Source organism: Mytilus galloprovincialis, chromosome 11 (genome assembly GCF_965363235.1).
Source record: "Mytilus galloprovincialis chromosome 11, xbMytGall1.hap1.1, whole genome shotgun sequence".
Taxonomy (NCBI): domain Eukaryota; kingdom Metazoa; phylum Mollusca; class Bivalvia; order Mytilida; family Mytilidae; genus Mytilus; species Mytilus galloprovincialis.
In genome coordinates this window covers 76,625,113-76,646,333 of record NC_134848.1, presented here as the reverse complement: position 1 = coordinate 76,646,333, position 21,221 = coordinate 76,625,113, and the positions used below count along the sequence as shown (strand labels likewise).

Below are 21,221 nucleotides of genomic sequence, written 5' to 3'. Positions count from 1 at the left end.
CACTCTAAAATATATAGATCTCTATGTGTCTGTTTAGTTTAATTCGCCACATACGTTTGGCCTCTTAAGCATATGGAGACCTCTAGGTGTCTGTTTAGTTTAATTCGCCACAAACGTTTGGCGTCTCAAGCGTATAGAGACCTTTAGGTGTCTGTTTAGTTTAATTCGCCACATTCGTTTTACGTCTTAAACGTATGGAGATCTCGAGGTGTATGTTTAGTTTAATTCATCACATACGTTTGGCGTCTCAATCGTATGGAGACCTCTGGGTGTCTGTTTAGTTTAATTCTCCACATACGTTTGGCGTCTCAAGCGAATAGAGACCTTAAGGTGTCTGTTTGTTTTATTTCGCCACATACGTTTGACGTCTCAAGCGTATGACGATCTCTATTTGTCTGTTTAGTTTAATTTGCAACATTAAGCAACGTTTCGTTTTCCCAATTGGAATTAACACAGTCACAGATTTAAGGTGGGCTAATGTTTAAATTATGTGCATTTGATAATGCTACCTCCATATCATACTTAACCGACTTATTTGTGAAAATTGAATTATTTATTATGTCTTATAAAACTACGCAGATTCAATGACACTCTTGTTATAAGTTGTACAAATAAAAATTATGCAACTAAAATGAAATAAATCAGTTAATTATTTGACAATGTAAACAGAAATTGAAAACAAATATATGTTAGGCTGTACGTACGGAGAAATGAATATACAACTGTGTTACGAAACACGAAGATAAATAATGAAACTTAGAAACAAATGATTGTATAATGTTTATTCAGAATTTGTGAGTCATTTTCACTTCATCAAGTTGTATCCTCAATAGCTTATATCATAACATCTCAACGACTGTCCACGCTTAACTCAATGTTAAAGGTATCCATTCTCAACGACTGTCCACGCTTAACTCAATATTAAAGGTATCCATTCTCAACGACTGGACATGTCCACGCTTAACTCAATGTTAAAGGTATCCATTCTCAACAACTGTCCACGCTTAACTCAATGTTACAGGTATCCATTCTCAACAACTGTTCACGCTTAACTCAATGTTAAAGGTATCCATTCTCAACGACTGTCCACGCTTAACTCAATGTTAAAGGTATCCATTCTCAACAACTGTCCACGCTTAACTCAATGTTAAAGGTATCCATTCTCAACAACTGTCCACGCTTAACTCAATGTTAAAGGTATCCATTCTCAACGACTGGACATGTCCACACTTAACTCCATGTTAAAGGTATCCATTCTCAACAACTGTCCACACTTAACTCAATGTTAAAGGTATCCATTCTCAACGACTGTCCACCCTTAACTCCGTGTTACAGGTATCCATTCTCAACAACTGTCCACGCTTAACTCCATGTTAAAGGTATCCATTCTCAACAACTGTCCACACTTAACTCAATGTTAAAGGTATCCATTCTCAACGACTGTCCACCCTTAACTCCGTGTTACAGGTATCCATTCTCAACAACTGTCCACGCTTAACTCCATGTTACAGGTATCCATTCTCAACAACTGTCCACACTTAACTCAATGTTAAAGGTATCCATTCTCAACAACTGTCCACCCTTAACTCCATGTTACAGGTATCCATTCTCAACGACTGTCCACGCTTAACTCAATGTTAAAGGTATCCATTCACATCGACTGTCCACGCTTAACTCAATGTTACAGGTATCCATTCTCAACAACTGTCCACGCTTAACTCAATGTTAAAGGTATCCATTCTCAACGACTGTCCACGCTTAACTCCATGTTACAGGTATCCATTCTCAACAACTGTCCACGCTTAACTCAATGTTAAAGGTATCCATTCTCAACAACTGTCCACACTTAACTCAATGTTAAAGGTATCCATTCTCAACGACTGTCCACGCTTAACTCCGTGTTACAGGTATCCATTCTCAACGACTGTCCACGCTTAACTCCATGTTACAGGTATCCATTCTCAACGACTGTCCACGCTTAACTCAATGTTAAAGGTATCCATTCTCAACGACTGTCCACGCTTAACTCAATGTTAAAGGTATCCATTCTCAACGACTGTCCACACTTAACTCAATGTTAAAGGTATCCATTCTCAACGACTGTCCACGCTTAACTCCATGTTACAGGTATCCATTCTCAACGACTGTCCACACTTAACTCCGTGTTACAGGTATCCATTCTCAACGACTGTCCACGCTTAACTCCATGTTACAGGTATCCATTCTCAACGACTGTCCACACTTAACTCAATGTTAAAGGTATCCATTCTCAACAACTGTCCACGCTTAACTCCATGTTACAGGTATCCATTCTCAACGACTGTCCACGCTTAACTCAATGTTAAAGGTATCCATTCTCAACGACTGTCCAAACTTAACTCCATATTAAAGGTATCCATTCTCAACGACTGTCCACGCTTAACTCAATGTTAAAGGTATCCATTCTCAACGACTGTCCACACTTAACTCATTGTTTAAGGTATCCATTCTCAACAACTGTCCACACTTAACTCAATGTTAAAGGTATCCATTCTCAACAACTGTCCACGCTTAACTCCATGTTAAAGGTATCCATTCTCAACATCTGTCCACACTTAACTCAATGTTAAAGGTATCCATTCTCAACGACTGTCCACCCTTAACTCCGTGTTACAGGTATCCATTCTCAACAACTGTCCACGCTTAACTCCATGTTAAAGGTATCCATTCTCAACAACTGTCCACGCTTAACTCAATGTTACAGGTATCCATTCTCATCGACTGTCCACGCTTAACTCCATGTTAAAGGTATCCATTCTCATCGACTGTCCACGCTTAACTCCATGTTACAGGTATCCATTCTCAACAACTGTCCACGCTTAACTCCATGTTAAAGGTATCCATTCTCAACAACTGTCCACACTTAACCCAATGTTAAAGGTATCCATTCTGAACGACTGTCCACGCTTAACTCAATGTTAAAGGTATCCATTCTCAACGACTGTCCACCCTTAACTCCGTGTTACAGGTATCCATTCTCAACAACTGTCCACGCTTAACTCCATGTTAAAGGTATCCATTCTCAACAACTGTCCACGCTTAACTCAATGTTACAGGTATCCATTCTCAACAACTGTCCACACTTAACTCCATGTTAAAGGTATCCATTCTCAACGACTGTCCACACTTAACTCCATGTTAAAGGTATCCATTCTCAACGACTGTCCACACTTAACTCAAAGTTAAAGGTATCCATTCTCAACGACTGTCCACACTTAACTCCATGTTAAAGGTATCCATTCTCATCGACTGTCCACGTTTAACTCCATGTTAAAGGTATCCATTCTCAACGACTGTCCACCCTTAACTCCGTGTTACAGGTATCCATTCTCAACGACTGTCCACGCTTAACTCAATGTTAAAGGTATCCATTCTCAACGACTGTCCACGCTTAACTCAATGTTACAGGTATCCATTCTCAACGACTGTCCACGCTTAACTCAAAGTTAAAGGTATCCATTCTCAACGACTGTCCACGCTTAACTCAATGTTAAAGGTATCCATTCTCAACGACTGTCCACGCTTAACTCAATGTTACAGGTATCCATTCTCAACAACTGTCCACACTTAACTCCATGTTAAAGGTATCCATTCTCAACGACTGTCCACACTTAACTCCATGTTAAAAGTATCCATTCTCAACGACTGTCCACACTTGACTCAAAGTTAAAGGTATCCATTCTCAACGACTGTCCACACTTAACTCCATGTTAAAGGTATCCATTCTCATCGACTGTCCACGTTTAACTCCATGTTAAAGGTATCCATTCTCAACGACTGTCCACCCTTAACTCCGTGTTACAGGTATCCATTCTCAACGACTGTCCACGCTTAACTCCATGTGAAAGGTATCCATTCTCAACGACTGTCCACCCTTAACTCCATGTTAAAGGTATCCATTCTCAACGACTGTCCACGCTTAACTCAAAGTTAAAGGTATCCATTCTCAACGACTGTCCACGCTTAACTCAATGTTAAAGGTATCCATTCTCAACGACTGTCCACGCTTAACTCAATGTTACAGGTATCCATTCTCAACGACTGTCCACGCTTAACTCAATGTTAAAGGTATCCATTCTCAACGACTGTCCATGCTTAACTCAATGTTACAGGTATCCATTCTCAACGACTGTCCACGCTTAACTCAATGTTACAGGTATCCATTCTCAACGACTGTCCACGCTTAACTCAAAGTTAAAGGTATCCATTCTCAACGACTGTCCACGCTTAACTCAATGTTAAAGGTATCCATTCTCAACGACTGTCCACGCTTAACTCAATGTTACAGGTATCCATTCTCAACAACTGTCCACGCTTAACTCAATGTTACAGGTATCCATTCTCAACGACTGTCCACGCTTAACTCAAAGTTAAAGGTATCCATTCTCAACGACTGTCCACGCTTAACTCAATGTTAAAGGTATCCATTCTCAACGACTGAACATGTCCACGCTTAACTCAATGTTAAAAGTATCCATTCTCAACGACTGAACATGTCCACGCTTAACTCAATGTTACAGGTATCCATTCTCAACGACTGAACATGTCCACGCTTAACTCAATGTTAAAGGTATCCGCCTCTGATACCAGGTCATATTCATTAAAACAATTTATATCATATGTTTTGTACTTTGTCTTTTCAGGTTGGCTCTAAACGATGTCATAGTGACACTGAAGATCTTTGTTTGATACCACAGTTAGGCTCTGGTCCTGATGATACTACATCCGGTTCAGGTTTTTATTCAATTCAAGAATACAAGGATATTTTAAGCTATGCCAAAAAACGCCATATTGAAGTAATTCCGGAAATAGACACACCAGGGCATGCACGAGCAGCTATCATTGCTATGGAGGCACGCTATAGAAAATACAGCACCTCAAATATGAACGATGCAGAGAAGTACAGATTGGTAGATCCAGATAATGAATCTAAATTCTTGTCTGTGCAATACTTTAAAGACAATGCAGTTAATCCTTGCATTGAATCAACTTACGTTTTTATTGAAAAAGTAGTTTCTGAGTTAAAAGCCATGCATACTGATGCTGGACATCCGTTGAACATATATCATTTCGGAGGAGACGAGGTTGCAAAAACTGCTTGGGTAAATTCAACAAAATGCGACCAACTTAATTTAAATTTTTCCGGAGACGCTGCATCAATCAGGAACGAATTAAAAAACTATTTCACACAAAGAGTAGCTAATATTACTTTCACTCATGGACTGAACATGGCTGGTTGGGAGGATGGGTTCAATGCGGGAGATGGCATGCCTTTTGATATAAGCATGTATCAGAACCAACACATCTATAGTAATGCCTGGGATAATGTTTGGGAATGGGGAGAAGCCAGACGTGCTTATAACTATGCCAATGCTGGTTACAAGGTAAAGTATATGTATAAGTACTATACATGTTTCCTTCGTGAGGTAAATTAAAGACTAATTCCTCTCTCGCTAAATAATGTAAAATTGTATGACTATGTTAAACTCATCTATCCCATCATAGCAGTGATACAGGATACAACAGATACAGTGAATTCTTCCTCATATATTAACCTGCATCAATAAATTTATAATGATGGTCGCTTAAAAATAAAACTTACGACAGAAGAAATGATTTCAGCTAGCCAATTGTAGACTTTCCATTTCTATGTAACTTACTTTATTTCAGCAGCGCCTGTATACGGAGTAACTATTTCCGAATTGATACTATATTTCCATGCTTCTATTGCCCATTATGATTTACTTCATAAAATATTGCTGCTTACAAGGAAACTATTAAATCAAGAGTTCTAACTGGTTCCTTTTATCGTAACAATACCATTCATTTTCCCCGATTGTGATTAGAATTAGATTTTTTGACGAATTTGTAATAAAATGAGCAACACGACGGGTGCCACATGTGGAACAGGATCTTTACCCTTCAAGAGCACCAGAGATCATCACAAGTTGCTGTAGGGTTCATGTTGCTTAGTCTTCTATGTTGTGTCTTGTGTACCATTGTTTTTCTGTTTGTCTTTTTTCTTTTTTAGCCATTACGTTGTCAGTTTATTTTTTCTATCTATGGGTTTAACATTCCTGAGGGATATTTCGCTCTTTTTTATTACCGCTATCCGATGTACGTAAAAAATCATAAAAATAGCTACTTGAAACATTGCATCACATGTAAATAAGAACTGTAAAACCTCTTTCCAACACACAAGTTTAAGTGATTCGGTACTGACACGATTTATAACATATAATTATTCTAAATTCCTCGTTCCAAGATGAGAAAAATGCATAAAATATGAGGTCCAAACTTCCTTCCTGAAAATTGTCCTAAGATGTATTTGTTAATAAGGTACTATTGTGCAGGTACTTACATGTATCGTCACTTCTATGTCATGTGTGTACAAACTAAAACCAATTATTTGCCTGAAGGGCAATCTCGATAATTTGAATCATGTTATTTACACTTGTCTTTCACTTTTACCCATTTTCTGTATTCTTTAGATTTGGGTCATAATTTGCTTATCTTGAAATAATACCACACCATTATTCTCTATTTTTTCTCTGCTCATGTCTTTAATATATTGTTTGCCCATTATTCTGCATATTTTGCCAATTACCCACCCGAACCATTTTATGAATATGAATATGCATGCAGACCACCTCAATTTTTTTCCACTTATAACATGGGTATAACAACAAAATCATTTTTTGTATTTTGTAGGTGATAATGTCACATGCAACTCACCTGTATTTTGATCATCCATACGAGCCTGATCCAGAAGAGAGGGGATTGTATTGGGCTCCTAGATTTACGGATTCTGATAAATCATTCAGATTCCTGCCGGATAACTTATATGAAAACATAGATGTAACTCGAATGGGAGTTCCTCTAAGTAAATCTGATGTCTGCGGTGCAAATGAGAAGAAATGTCCTGCTCTACAAAAACCAGAAAACATCGCAGGTGTGTACAGTATGTCTTTAACATTTATAAAATGTTATGACATCCTTGTCGTTCGTTAATCGATTTTAAAATAAAAAATGTACAAATGTTCAATGTAAAAATTAAATCTTAACAGAATTCTTTCCCGCAAAATTTTGAATTGCTCATATCAAATAAATACGAACTACTTGTAACTTCTTGATAGTAAAATAAAGTTACGTTATTTAATCGCTCAACGGTGAATCTTGCGTATCAGAAACTTGTGTCTTTAGCAACAGATGCATGGCTTTAAGTACGTATATATTTCATAAATGTTGTATTACTAGTATATTAATGTATTCAATTTTTAAAAAAATGTACGAACAAAGATATATAGGCGTTTTTTTAATAAAAACGTACTTTCTTGTCCCAGCCACTTTTAAAAAAAAAGTGTTTGATCTTTGCAAGTATTTTTTTTGTGCAGTCAGTACATTGAATTAAATTTAACATTTTTAAGTAAAGAAACAGTTTAATTTTTAGAGGGATTGATAAGATATTGACTGCTGAATGGTCCAAAACAACCAAAATGACATGTCCCTAGACCGCCTGTTCAACATTCATACTCTAAGATATCGTAAGAAAATGTAGAAATAATTTTTTTTTCCACCTAATATAAGTTCTTTAATAATTCAAAAGTACAAAAAAAATGTATGTTTAGAGCCAACATATTTTAATAAACAGCTTTTAACATAGGATTTTTAATTTCAGAAGGTGTGTCCCTGACAAAATGTCCACTACGAAACGAAGTCATTAAAATTTGCAAATAAACAGTTTTTATAAAATCAATGTAATTTTTGTTTGCAAGAGATATAAACATTAGGGTCTTATAAAAGAAGAGATGCTTTTATAACGTCAATTAAAGTTTTGGCAAGAAAAATTGAGCACATCAAATGGACCAGAGGGATACCGTATTTTTGTAAATGTCCACTACGAAACGGGTCAAATCTCCTTCAGTATCTGGTTTTAAAATTATGAAAAAAATATCAGTGTACATGTCAGCTTAATACATGCTTTGATGAATACAGTCAGTATTGTTACTATTGCAATATAGGGGTTGTGGGGAAAAATAAAACATGTGAATAAGATAAGATAAGAATTTTATTAATCTAATCAAGAACCCATAAAGGGCATCATTTTATAACACAATATGATTGGAAAAAGCAAAACAAAAAGCAAATACCATACTATAACGTTATAGACAGGATCAGAGCATAACACAACATGTGTTTTATATAACTATTATATTAAATGTTATAACAATAAAATATTATATTATTTCATGTATTTTGTTTACATCTGGATCTTATTTCTAAACCTTTAATAATGTAATTTCCTAGGCACATGAGAGTAGGTAAATGCTCATTTGTGAACAGCCAGAAATATTTCTTATCATTAGGTAGTTCTTTAAAATTAGGGCTATTGGTACTTTACGGAACGGAACGGAACGGAACGGAATTTCATTTAAGGTATCCAAAGGGGGCATTTATCAAAATTTCGAAAAATCTTTAAAACAAAACAAACTTTAAAATTTCTGTGTTTTACGGTTTTCCATATACAAATAACACAAATGTATACCTAATCTCATCTTCACAGGTGAAATGTGTAATAATGTATAACATCGGGAAATATTCTGTAGATGAATATGTCGGATTGTCGTGATAAATTATCATGAAATTAACGCATTTGCAAGTCATGCATTATGATATCTAGACTGACATCACGTCGTCCTTGATTAGAGACAGTGATCAAGTTGAATCTGATTGAAACTTTTTAATTTATTTTTCCGTTCCGTTCCGTTCCGCAAAGTACCAATTGCTCTGAGGAATTGGTATTTAACGGAAAAAACGGAAACAGACATCTTTAATGTAATTAAAGCAGTATGATAACAAAATTTGTCTGACACCTCTTTTTGCATGAGTGGTATGTGTTTTAGATAGCATTTTCGACTTGATCAATAATAAAAAATTTAACACAAAGGCAGGTTACACAAAAAGTCTTTCTCCTTCCATCGGTAATTATATTTTAAAAAAGAGGCCTTCAACAGCCCGTTCCGACGATGATTAGAGACAGTGATCAAGTTAAATCTGATTTAAACTTTTTAATTTATTTTTTCCGTTCCGTTCCGTTCCGCAAAGTACCAATTGCTCTGAGGAATTGGTATTTAACGGAAAAAACGGAAAGAGACATCTTTAATGTAATTAAAGCGGTATGATAACAAAAATTGTCTGACACCTCTTTTTGCATGAGTGGTATGTGTTTTAGATAGCATTTTCGACTTGATCAATAATAAAACATTTAACACAAAGGCAGGTTACACAAAAAGTTTTTCTCCTTCCATCGGTAATTATATTTTAAAAAAGAGGCCTTCAACAGCCCGTTCCGACGATGATTAGAGACAGTGATCAAGTTGAATCTGATTTAAACTTTTTAATTTATTTTTCCGTTCCGTTCCAATCCGCAAAGTACCAATTGCTCTGAGGAATTGGTATTTAACGGAAAAAACGGAAACAGACATCTTTAATGTAATTAAAGCAGTAAGATAACAAAAATTGTCTGACACCTCTTTTTGCATGAGTGGTATGTGTTTTAGATAGCATTTTCGACTTGATCAATAATAAAAAATTTAACACAAAGGCAGGTTACACAAAAAGTCTTTCTCCTTCCATCGGTAATTATTTTTTAAAAAAGAGGCCTTCAACAGCCCGTTCCGACGATGATTAGAGACAGTGATCAAGTTGAATCTGATTTAAACTTTTAAATTTATTTTTCCGTTCCGTTCCGTTCCGTTCCGCAAAGTACCAATTGCTCTGAGGAATTGGTATTTAACGGAAAAAACGGAAACAGACATCTTTAATGTAATTAAAGCAGTATGATAACAAAAATTGTCTGACACCTCTTTTTGCATGAGTGGTATGTGTTTTAGATAGCATTTTCGACTTGATCAATAATAAAAAATTTAACACAAAGGCAGGTTACACAAAAAGTCGTTCTCCTTCCATCGGTAATTATATTTTAAAAAAGAGGCCTTCAACAGCCCGTTCCGACGATGATTAGAGACAGTGATCAAGTTGAATCTGATTTAAACTTTTTAATTTATTTTTCCGTTCCGTTCCGTTCCGCAAAGTACCAATTGCTCTGAGGAATTGGTATTTAACGGAAAAAACGGAAACAGACATCTTTAATGTAATTAAAGCAGTATGATAACAAAAATTGTCTGACACCTCTTTTTGCATAAGTGGTATGTGTTTTAGATAGCATTTTCGACTTGATCAATAATAAAAAAATTAACACAAAGGCAGGTTACACAAAAAGTCTTTCTCCTTCCATCGGTAATTATATTTTAAAAAAGAGGCCTTCAACAGCCCGTTCCGACGATGATTAGAGACAGTGATCAAGTTGAATCTGATTTAAACTTTTTAATTTATTTTTCCGTTCCGTTCCAATCCGCAAAGTACCAATTGCTCTGAGGAATTGGTATTTAACGGAAAAAACGGAAACAGACATCTTTAATGTAATTAAAGCAGTAAGATAACAAAAATTGTCTGACACCTCTTTTTGCATGAGTGGTATGTGTTTTAGATAGCATTTTCGACTTGATCAATAATAAAAAATTTAACACAAAAAGTCTTTCTCCTTCCATCGGTAATTATATTTTAAAAAAGAGGCCTTCAACAGCCCGTTCCGACGATGATTAGAGACAGTGATCAAGTTGAATCTGATTTAAACTTTTTAATTTATTTTTCCGTTCCGTTCCGTTCCGCAAAGTACCAATTGCTCTGAGGAATTGGTATTTAACGGAAAAAACGGAAACAGACATCTATAATGTAATAAAAGCAGTATGATAAAAACAAGTCAGACCCTTCTTTTTTGAATGATTGGTAAGTGTTTTAGATAGCATTTCGACTTGATCAATATTTAAATAAACAGCTGCGCCATGAGCGCATGATACGCCCGTCGTCTTGTGAAAAAACGCAAATCTTTTTTGAATAACACAGGGTTGTACAGGATGTCATGCTCAGTATATCCTGACTCATTCCTTATTCCCGCTCAATAGGAAGATTGTACAAGATGTATTTGGAAACCCGACGCAACATTAGCCTGTTAAGTTTTAAGCAATAGAGATACAGCGCAACATGTGAAAAAAAAAACTCTTTTTTTACAAAAAACTCAATAACTCGAAAATATAAAAATGAATCATCACCAAAAAGTATACAGATCTTTAGATTAATATAACAAAGAAGTGTGTAAAGTTTTAAGCAATAATCATAAATCGTTTTTGAGATATGGTGCGACATGTAACCCCCCCCCCCTTTTTTTTTTTACAAAATACTCAATAACTCAAAAATGAAATTTTGAATCATCACCAAAAAGTATACAGATATTAAGATTAATATAACTAAAAAGCATTTAAAGTTTTAACCCATAATCAAGAATCGTTTTTGAGATACGGTGCGACATGTGAAAAATACACACCCTGTTTTAGTTACAAAGTGCCATAACTCAAAAAGTTGTAATCTTATTTTCACAAAAAAGTATACAGATCATTTGACCATCATAAGAAACAACTATGTTAAGTATCATGAAATTTGGATAAGTCGTTCTCAAGTTACGGTGCGACATGTTTACACCGGACAGACGGACAGACGGACGGACGGACGGACGGACGGACACTGGACATTTGTATACCATAATACGTCCCGTCAAAATTGACGGACATATAAAAAATATCACAAAGACAGGTTAAACAAAAGGTCTTTCTACTTCCATTGGTAATTATAAATTAAAAAAGGGGCCTTCCGAAGATGATAAGAAACAGTGATCCCCATTTCCATTCTCAATTTTATATTAGAAACAAGGTCTCATAAATATTAAAACATATGTTTAAAATATATCTTCACAAAAATATGAGCACTAAACACTGGTTTACACTATAATAAAAAAATGTTTGCAAATTGTTAAAACATTTTCGGATTTATCAAAGCACTATAAAAAATGGTAACTCCTTAAAAGTCATAAAACCACAATAATAACTGCTGTTAATCAAAGTATTTATAAAAACTAAAAGTCTGTTCTGTTACAAAACCTATAGGCAAAGGTCTTACTATAATATCAGCGGGAAATTTCGGTTCTAGAGGTGCATTCCGTATTTAATCTGGTTTTTTTTCTCCTATCTCCTGACGACAGCTGGTGTGTCCGTAGATATTGTTTAAATTTTCTATATTTTCACTTTTTAATTAGTTTACCTGCACAATGGCGCAGAAGCAATATTTATTTTTTGGCGCAAATGAAAAACTACAACTTTTAAGAATTGGCGCAAAAGCAATGCGTACTTAAATATCAATCAAATTTGACCGTGCCCACAAAACGATTGTTCAAATTACGAATAGTTTCAGCTTAAAATCCATGGCACTCTAAAATGTAGATTTTTTAAATCACATAAATTCCATATCGATATACGTATATTTGGATCTATGCAATATGTTTATCTGGACATCAGCATGCTAGCTTAGTTCCGTCATTTCAATAACATGGATGGCAATATGTTTGATTGATCTAACCATACGTTAACCAGCGTCCTTTGAATACAGTGATCATGCATGATGTGAACATTTTTTTCTATAGACATAGGTAGATTTGATTAATCCAAATAATATAGGTATAAAGCATACCGGTGTCCATGCAATTCATAATGCAAAACAACAATATATAGAAATAAATTATGTTTTTTTTTTATGAAATGTATGTGCTTATGCAACATTATCAAACTGCTGTAATGCATTAGTTATAAACTTTGAAAGAACCGATGACTTTTCATTCGTTTTTAAACTCAAATGTACTTAAATAGCACATTTTAAACCGTAAGAAATTGGTTTATCTCTCGAAAAAACCTGAACTGTTCTCGAAAAAACCCGAACTGCTCTCGAAAAAACTTGGACAGATGGAAATGAATATACCCTTAAAATCGCTTTTTAATTACAATAACTAAAACTTTTGTTATAGCATATGTAAATGTAAGGATATAAAGACATCATGTGTGCATGCTCTTTGAAATTTGCATTGGTATGTGTATAGAAATTGCTTTTTTCTATATTTTGGCATAAAAGCATTATTGGGCCAAATCAAACTTTTTTAACTGCAAAGTATGTATGGTTGGCAACATCCTTTCATCACAAATACTTACTTAACTTGTTTGATCTTGTAAATTTAGTTTAAGCATTTATTTTACGTGTTAAAGGAAAACATGTCTGTTTGTTTACATTTTTAGTCATAATCTCTCGAAAAAAACTGGACGCTCTCGAAAAAACCCGATCAAATCACTCGAAAAAACACGATCTCAACCGGACACTATACCTACGGTGGTAATACTGATACGTATTATTACATATCAGTAAAAAACAGTATGTTAATAAAGAGTTATGAAGTAAAATGTACATGGGACAAAATCACAAAAAATACATAGAATAATGCAAATTATCAATGAACAGGTGTTATATGTCAGTTTGGTATGGTCAAGACGTTTGGTAAAGATAACATCCTTTTAAGAGAGTTATCTCGCCTTAACCAGTTATGGGGTTTTTCGTATTGCGGATTGCATTCCGTATTTGTATGATATGTTAGTTGATTTGTTCTCTTGATTTATTGTTACCATTCCATGTAGATGTGTTTTTGAAGAATAGAATTTATTAACTTGAATATTCGTTTATTATCTATGCCAGAAAGGAGCATTAAACAAGACTTTACTTGACAGTCGATGTAGAGTCTGCAACAAAAAACGAATCATAGTATATATTTAGCATTCTTTTAAACACATACAGTAGACGACTTTAGTTTTAATACCGATTTTGCCGCAAATACTAATATTCTCTTAGAAATCAAAGACGGTTACTTCGAAGTCGATAATAGGGCTATCTTAACTAGTTATCGTAAGTGTATACTAAGATAGCCGTTAAATTGTTAAGATAACCCACGAGGGGATTGCAGATACCCTCTTATCACCATCGTAATCTTCTTGTATTTAGCGTTTTCCCTTAAATGAAACTTAAGATAGGTTTTCATGATACAGGGGCCCGCGGTAACAAGAAACTTCTCTTAAAGTCTTCGTAAGTCATAGTTTACGATTACACAAAGAATGCATTAAGGGTCCTTTTAAGAGTGTATCAAAAAGCATTCTATTTTCGTTCTTTTCTTTCCCATAACTTCGTTTGATAAAACCCTTAAAACATTCTTAGTCTAAGCGCACTTATTAATTTTCGGACTTATCCGACAACGTTTTCTTTGAAATTCTTTGATTTACATGTTAGTTTGTCCCGAAAAAATCTAGTGAAATGTTTGTATCGTAGGGCTATCATGACTAGCAGTGACACGGACAGTGAATTAAATGTATGCAATTACTTTTGCAAATAATCTTACATGTTTTCAATTTGTTTCTTAATCCGTTATAAATCAAGAGAACTTGAGCGGCCAAGCAATACATGTACAGTTTCATTCCCTGACATTCCTCATGTGTAAAATAAAGGTCATTTTCATTCTAAGATAGGTTGATGTGTGGGTAGAACCGCACTTACATTAAAATGTTTTTTCACAAGACGACGGGCGTATCATGCGCTCATGGCGCAGCTGTTTATTTAAATATTGATCCAGTCGAAATGCTATCTAAAACACTTACCACTCATTCAAAAAAGAAGGGTCTGACTTGTTTTTATCATACTGCTTTAATTACATTAAAGATGTCTGTTTCCGTTTTTTCCGTTAAATACAAATTCCTCAGAGCAATTGGTACTTTGCGGAACGGAACGGAACGAAAAATAAATTTAAAAGTTTAAATCAGATTCAACTTGATCACTGTCTCTAATCATCGTCGGAACGGGCTGTTGAAGGCCTCTTTTTTAAAATATAATTACCGATGGAAGGAAAAAGTCTTTTTGTGTAACCTGCCTTTATGTTAAATTTTTTATTATTGATCAAGTCGAAAATGCTATCTAAAACACATACCACTCATGCAAAAAGAGGTGTCAGACAATTTTTGTTATCATACTGCTTTAATTACATTAAAGATGTCTGTTTCCGTTTTTTCCGTTAAATACCAATTCCTCAGAGCAATTGGTACTTTGCGGAACGGAACGGAACGGAAAAATAAATTTAAAAGTTTAAATCAGATTCAACTTGATCACTGTCTCTAATCATCGTCGGAACGGGCTGTTGAAGGCCTCTTTTTTAAAATATAATTACCGATGGAAGGAGAAAGACTTTTTGTGTAACCTGCCTTTGTGTTAAATTTTGTATTATTGATCAAGTCGAAAATGCTATCTAAAACACATACCACTCATGCAAAAAGAGGTGTCAGACAATTTTTGTTATCATACTGCTTTAATTACATTAAAGATGTCTGTTTCCGTTTTTTCCGTTAAATACCAATTCCTCAGAGCAATTGGTACTTTGCGGAACGGAACGGAACGGAAAAATAAATTAAAAAGTTTAAATCAGATTCAACTTGATCACTGTCTCTAATCAAGGACGACGTGAGGTCAGTCTAGATATCATAATGCATGACTTGCAAATGCGTTAATTTCATGATAATTTATCAGGACAATCCGACATATTCATCTACAGAATATTTCCCGATGTTATACATTATTACACATTTCACCTGTGAAGATGAGATTAAGTATACATTTGTGTTATTTGTATATGGAAAACCGTAAAACACAGAAATTTTAAAGTTTGTTTTGTTTTAAAGATTTTTCGAAATTTTGATAAATGCCCCCTTTGGATACCTTAAATGAAATTCCGTTCCGTTCCGTTCCGTTCCGTTCCGTAAAGTACCAATAGCCAAAATTAGTACACAAAGTGATAACTTTATCAAATAATAATTTCCTCTGTTCATTATATAATGGACAATTTACTGTAAAATGAGTCTCATCTTCAATAGAATTTGATCCATGTGATAAGCTTTCGGCAACTCGTACTCAACCAACTCGTACCCTATTTTTACCAACTCGTACTTCTACCAACTCGTACTTCTACTAAGACGTACCCAACATTTTTTGACATTATAATATAAGTTATCGATGTTCATATCCGTAGATATGGATATTTTAACACCCTGAAGTATCCAAGTACACCCTGAGGTAGATCCATAGAATATTTGAAAAAGGGTATTTTTTACTGAATATTGCGATGGACATGTCGTTGTTTTTCCGTGATAGTAGAAACTATTTTTCCATTATAATGCTTCATATGTTATTATTTTATAGCTGTTCTACTGATAGGATTTATATCTAAAAAAATTCCTCAAGTGTCAAAGTGTTTCGCTCGATCCGTAGAATATTTGAAGAGATTTTTTACTGAATACTGTGATAGACACATTGTTTGTTGATGTGTTAATATTTGTGTTATATAAATATGGCAGTCAGTTCGTTTTCTCGTTTGAATTGTTTTACATTGTCATTTCGGGGCCTTTTATAGCTGACTGTATGTGGTATGGTGGGCTTTGCTCATTGTTGAAAACCGTACGATTACCTATAGTTGTTAATTTCTGTGTCATTTTTGTCTCTTTTGGAGAGTTGTGTCATAAGCAATCATACGAAATTTTCTTTTTTATATGTCTTATTTCGTATATTTTATATATATAATGAATGCATTTCTAATCCTTTTAAAACCATAAAGCACATGCATGTTTAAAGCAAATTGCAGAAGATTTATATATTTTTTATTAGATACTATAATCAATAACAGGTAAGAATAACAATACATTATAATTTAAATAATTTGATTTATCTGAATCAAATTTCATTTCATATAACTGTTCATCTCAAAATGTTTACATGTTCAATAAATGTTCAATATATTTACTGTTAAATCACACAATTAACCACTGAGCGGTTTTCATTCAGATAACGAAATGTCTTTTAATCAACAGACGGTTCAACAACAAATAAAAATAGGGTACGAGTTGCCGAAAGTGCGAGTTGTCGTGTACCCGCAGTGATGACACAGACTTGAGTTCTCTCTATATATTTTTTTACTATATCTATCTTTTCAATTGTAAGATCATGAGCACTTATTCTCATTTTACATATAGCTCTTCTTATACTAAAATCTTTAATTAATAAATAAGCCTCCTTTACAAAGTCAGTCTTGAGGTTGAAATAATTTTCTAATTTACTATTACCTTGTGATAAGGTTTCAGACCTTTTTACCAACCAAACTGTTTTAAAACTATTACAAAGTTTACATTTTACAAATTTAATTAATTTATTGAGCTTTGTATCTAAATTTTGTATATCAAGTGATTGAAGTACATATTTCATAGATGAATACTAAAAATTAATGTTTTTTGCATCTAAAATGTTATGTCCCCTACGAAACGATCACCTACGAAACAAGTATGGGAGAAAAACGTTTTCGTAGTGGACACTACCACTACCATGCAGTCTTTTTTACTCTTTTTTTATTAATTATATTCGTGCAAAACAGATAACAAAGGTTAGTTTCATGTAATTTTTATTATGTTTTTATTAACATAGAATAGGGTTGATGTCAACTACGAAACTTTTTGTCCGCTACGAAACAGTTTTGTCAACTACGTGCAGATGAACTCGTAAAATGAGTTGTACCTTCATATGTGAAGTACTGTCTAATCGATAAAAAATGGTTCTCCAATTCAGAAAAAAATGCGATGTTTCTAGTATATAAAGTAAGCAAACTAGAATATCTATAGGACACATTTAAAATTGCAATAATATGCGTGTTTCGTAGAGGATAAAAGTCCCCTACGAAACAGTACACAGATAATGAAAATAATATCATTTTAAAGAGTATTTAAGATTGCACTTTTTGTTTACAAACAGGTCTATAATAGAGGTATTCAAAATATCTCTTGAAATTAAATTTTAGACAAGTTGATTTTCCATTTTTTTTAGGTCTGAAAGGAACGCTTTTATTAAAAAAACGCCCATATGTTAATAGCTTAAATGAAAATAATCTTTTATTATTAGGAATGCAAGGTCATCTTTGGTCGGAGACGATATTAAGTGAGGATAACTTTTATTATATGATATTTCCTCGATTACTGGCCTTGGCAGAACGTGCCTGGCACAAAGCATCATGGGAGAGTGTGACTGACAAAACAAAACGAACCATGGAGATGAACAATGATTGGGATAGTTTTGCATCAACATTAGGCACGAAGGAGTTGAACCGATTGGATAGCATGGGAATAAATTATAGAGTTCCACCTCCAGGGGGAAGGTATGTAGCTTATTCATACACACATGTATAGCCTTCAAAGGAAGAAGGTATATATCCTTCTCAATTGTTATAGAAGACCATGGGAATAAATTACAGAATCTCTCCTCCGAGGGAAACGTGTTTTGCTTAATCATACACACTGGTTTATTCCTCCAAGGAAGAAAGTATATCTCTCTCAAAATAAGTATAGAAAATAGTAAATAATACCCCGGTGAAAGATATGTAGCCCCATCACACAAAATAGAACAAAGTCAAATTCCTACGCATGAGGAAAGTATGTATAATAGAATAATGAAAAGTTTCCATTCTCAATGTTCTTTGGGAGCTTTCATATACAATAATTAAATAAAAAATCCATCCCCAAGAGAGAGGTATGTACACATGCAGCTTACTCAAATAATAGAATACACAGTATACGATGATCCCCATTAGTACCTTACTCACTAGATTAAAGTAACGAAAGCCTTTCCTAAAGAAACAGATAAATGCTTACTCAATAGGATAAAGTAAAGAATCCCAGCTTGCTCTAAAGAATAACGTAAAGAACTCCTTTCCAACAGGGAAGGCATTTATTTAGCTTACTAAATAGATGAAAACTTATCACCCCTTTCATCTGACGAAGGCATTTAGCTACTGAATAGAATAAAGTAAAAAAGTAAAGAATACCTTCCCCAGATGAAATATATGTAGCTTACAAAGTAGAATAAAGTAACGAATCATTTCCCATGAATCAGGCATGTAGCTTACTCAAAAGAATAAAGTAACAAATCCTTTCTCATGAATCAGGCATGTAGCTTACTCAAAAGAATAAAGTAACAAATCCTTTCCCATGAATCAGGCATGTAGCTTACTCAAATGAATAAAGTAACGAATCATTTCCCATGAATCAGGCATGTAGCTTACTCAAATGAATAAAGTAACGAATCATTTCCCATGAATCAGGCATGTAGCTTACTCAAAAGAATAAAGTAACAAATCATTTGTTATCCATTTATATGTTTTTGTTGAAGGAAAAAGTATGGATATACTTCATTATGTGTGCATAACATGGTTCTCTCTTAGAACAAAACATTCATAAAAAGGTCAACATGTAAAAGGTCAGTTTACAAAATGTTTGAATAAACAAAATTGACTGACAGACAAGAGTGCATAACCGTTAGTAGTGTAATACAGAAATAAAATATCATGTAATCTAAAAGTCACTCATTTGTTTGTAGTCTTGACGGTGACGAGATCAAACCTAATACAGCTTTCCCAGGACTGAGTGTAGAGTACAGCACCGACTCTCAGACGTGGAAGAGTGGAACGATACCATACACTGGATCACCTGTGTACCTAAGAACAAAGTATGTATTATTCAGTTATTGCTATTCTTTATTAGAGAAGAAAACACGAACGGGCACTACCATGACACAAAACGAAAAATTAGCAGACAGACACAAGTCTAAAAAATATATCTTAAGATTTAAAGACAAAGCAACTCCATAAAAACCTAGATGTGCTTCAGATGCTTCAGAAGTGAAAGTAGATCGTGTTCTGAATGTAAGTTTAAAACCAGGGATTAGTCTTTTTAAGTAAGTAACATTCATAGAAAAGAGGACGGGATTTTAGTATGGAAAATTGAAACATTTCCGACGTCATTTGTGCAACATATATTTCATAAAAGTCAACTTACTTCTGTTGGCTTTCATATTATTGTTTTAAAAGGGATTACTTTAAAACAAAACATCAAACGATGGGCACACGGCTTGTAAATGTTGAGAAATTGAAAGTTGACAAATAGAAAGGTGCAATCATCGCTTGTGTCATAGATTGTTTTTGAAAATAGTCCATATATAAAGGAAATGTGGTTTAATAAGTAACAGTCCATCATTATGAGAAAGAGTACTCCATCTTTAAATTTAGCATGTGTAATCGTAGCTGCGGAACCGTAGCTCTTAGGTCCTTATGTTATTTTTTTACTATTTGCATACCATAGATATATGGTCCGCATATAAGCAATATATAACATAAGAAACTAACAGTTCCGCAGCTAGGGTAATCAATGTGTAAAGCCTTGAAACATCCAACGTTTTGATATTACTGACTTGGGCGGGGGGGGGGTGTAAATGCCTTACTACCATATATTGTAGTGTATTAACCTATTAAGTAAATTAACCTCATTGTTTTTTTTAACAGATCTGCAGATGGCAAACGAACCAGTCGAGTTGTCCAGTTTTCTCCAATAACATCGTCCGCTCAGCTGATACAGATGTCTTTTACAACAGTTATATTGTGTTCAGTTTTTCTATATATATTTTTGCTCAAGCATTAATAAAATATGTTTCTCCTTTCCAATTTTACAATCGATTGTATGTTGTTTATTACTTTTATATTAAAGTTCTTAGTTTATGTACATTTTTTACTTTCGTTTTTGTTTGATAATACTGAAATCATCCAAAACCAGAACTATTACAAATAATTTTGAAAATATATTATTTGAATACCAATTGTTTCTTAAAACAATTTTATTATTTGTTATCCTTTTTCGTCTGATGTACATTTGGAAAGGTAAAATCACACACATAATATACTCCGAGGAAAATTTAAAACGAAAAGTCCCTACTGAAATGGCAAAATCAAAAGTTTAAACACATCAAACGAATGGACAACTGTCATATTCCTGACTTGGTAGAGGTATTTCCAACTGGATATCATTGTGCACACTCTATTAAAGACAACAACAGTTTACAAAACATAATACAAAAAACTAAACACAGAGCAAAACGAACCAGTTCAAAAACCGATGTTGACCACATGCGGTCTGGATATATAAGAAAAACCGCTCTTCATGTGGCACCCGCCGTGTTGTTTATATAAGACAAACCTTATATTCTAGAGAAAGAGAACGATATTGCATTTAATACCTAATCTTAGGTTTTTGCCAAATCTAAAAATGATAATAATAAGACAAAAACAATAT

The 21,221-nt window shown here is 34.1% G+C and overlaps 1 protein-coding gene across 1 annotated transcript in view; it reads left to right on the top strand.

The window, feature by feature from the left end:
• The window catches only part of LOC143052831 (beta-hexosaminidase-like), a 31,025-nt gene extending 10,371 nt beyond the window's left edge, over positions 1 to 20,654 (top strand). The window contains exons 4-8 of the mRNA XM_076225937.1: positions 4,683 to 5,423; positions 6,751 to 6,991; positions 18,007 to 18,259; positions 19,477 to 19,605; positions 20,438 to 20,654. Coding sequence (XP_076082052.1) covers positions 4,683 to 5,423; positions 6,751 to 6,991; positions 18,007 to 18,259; positions 19,477 to 19,605; positions 20,438 to 20,573 — 1,500 coding nt within the window. The 3' untranslated portion in view covers positions 20,574 to 20,654. The remainder of the gene's footprint in view (positions 1 to 4,682; positions 5,424 to 6,750; positions 6,992 to 18,006; positions 18,260 to 19,476; positions 19,606 to 20,437) is intronic.
• Positions 20,655 to 21,221: the final 567 nt, after the last annotated feature.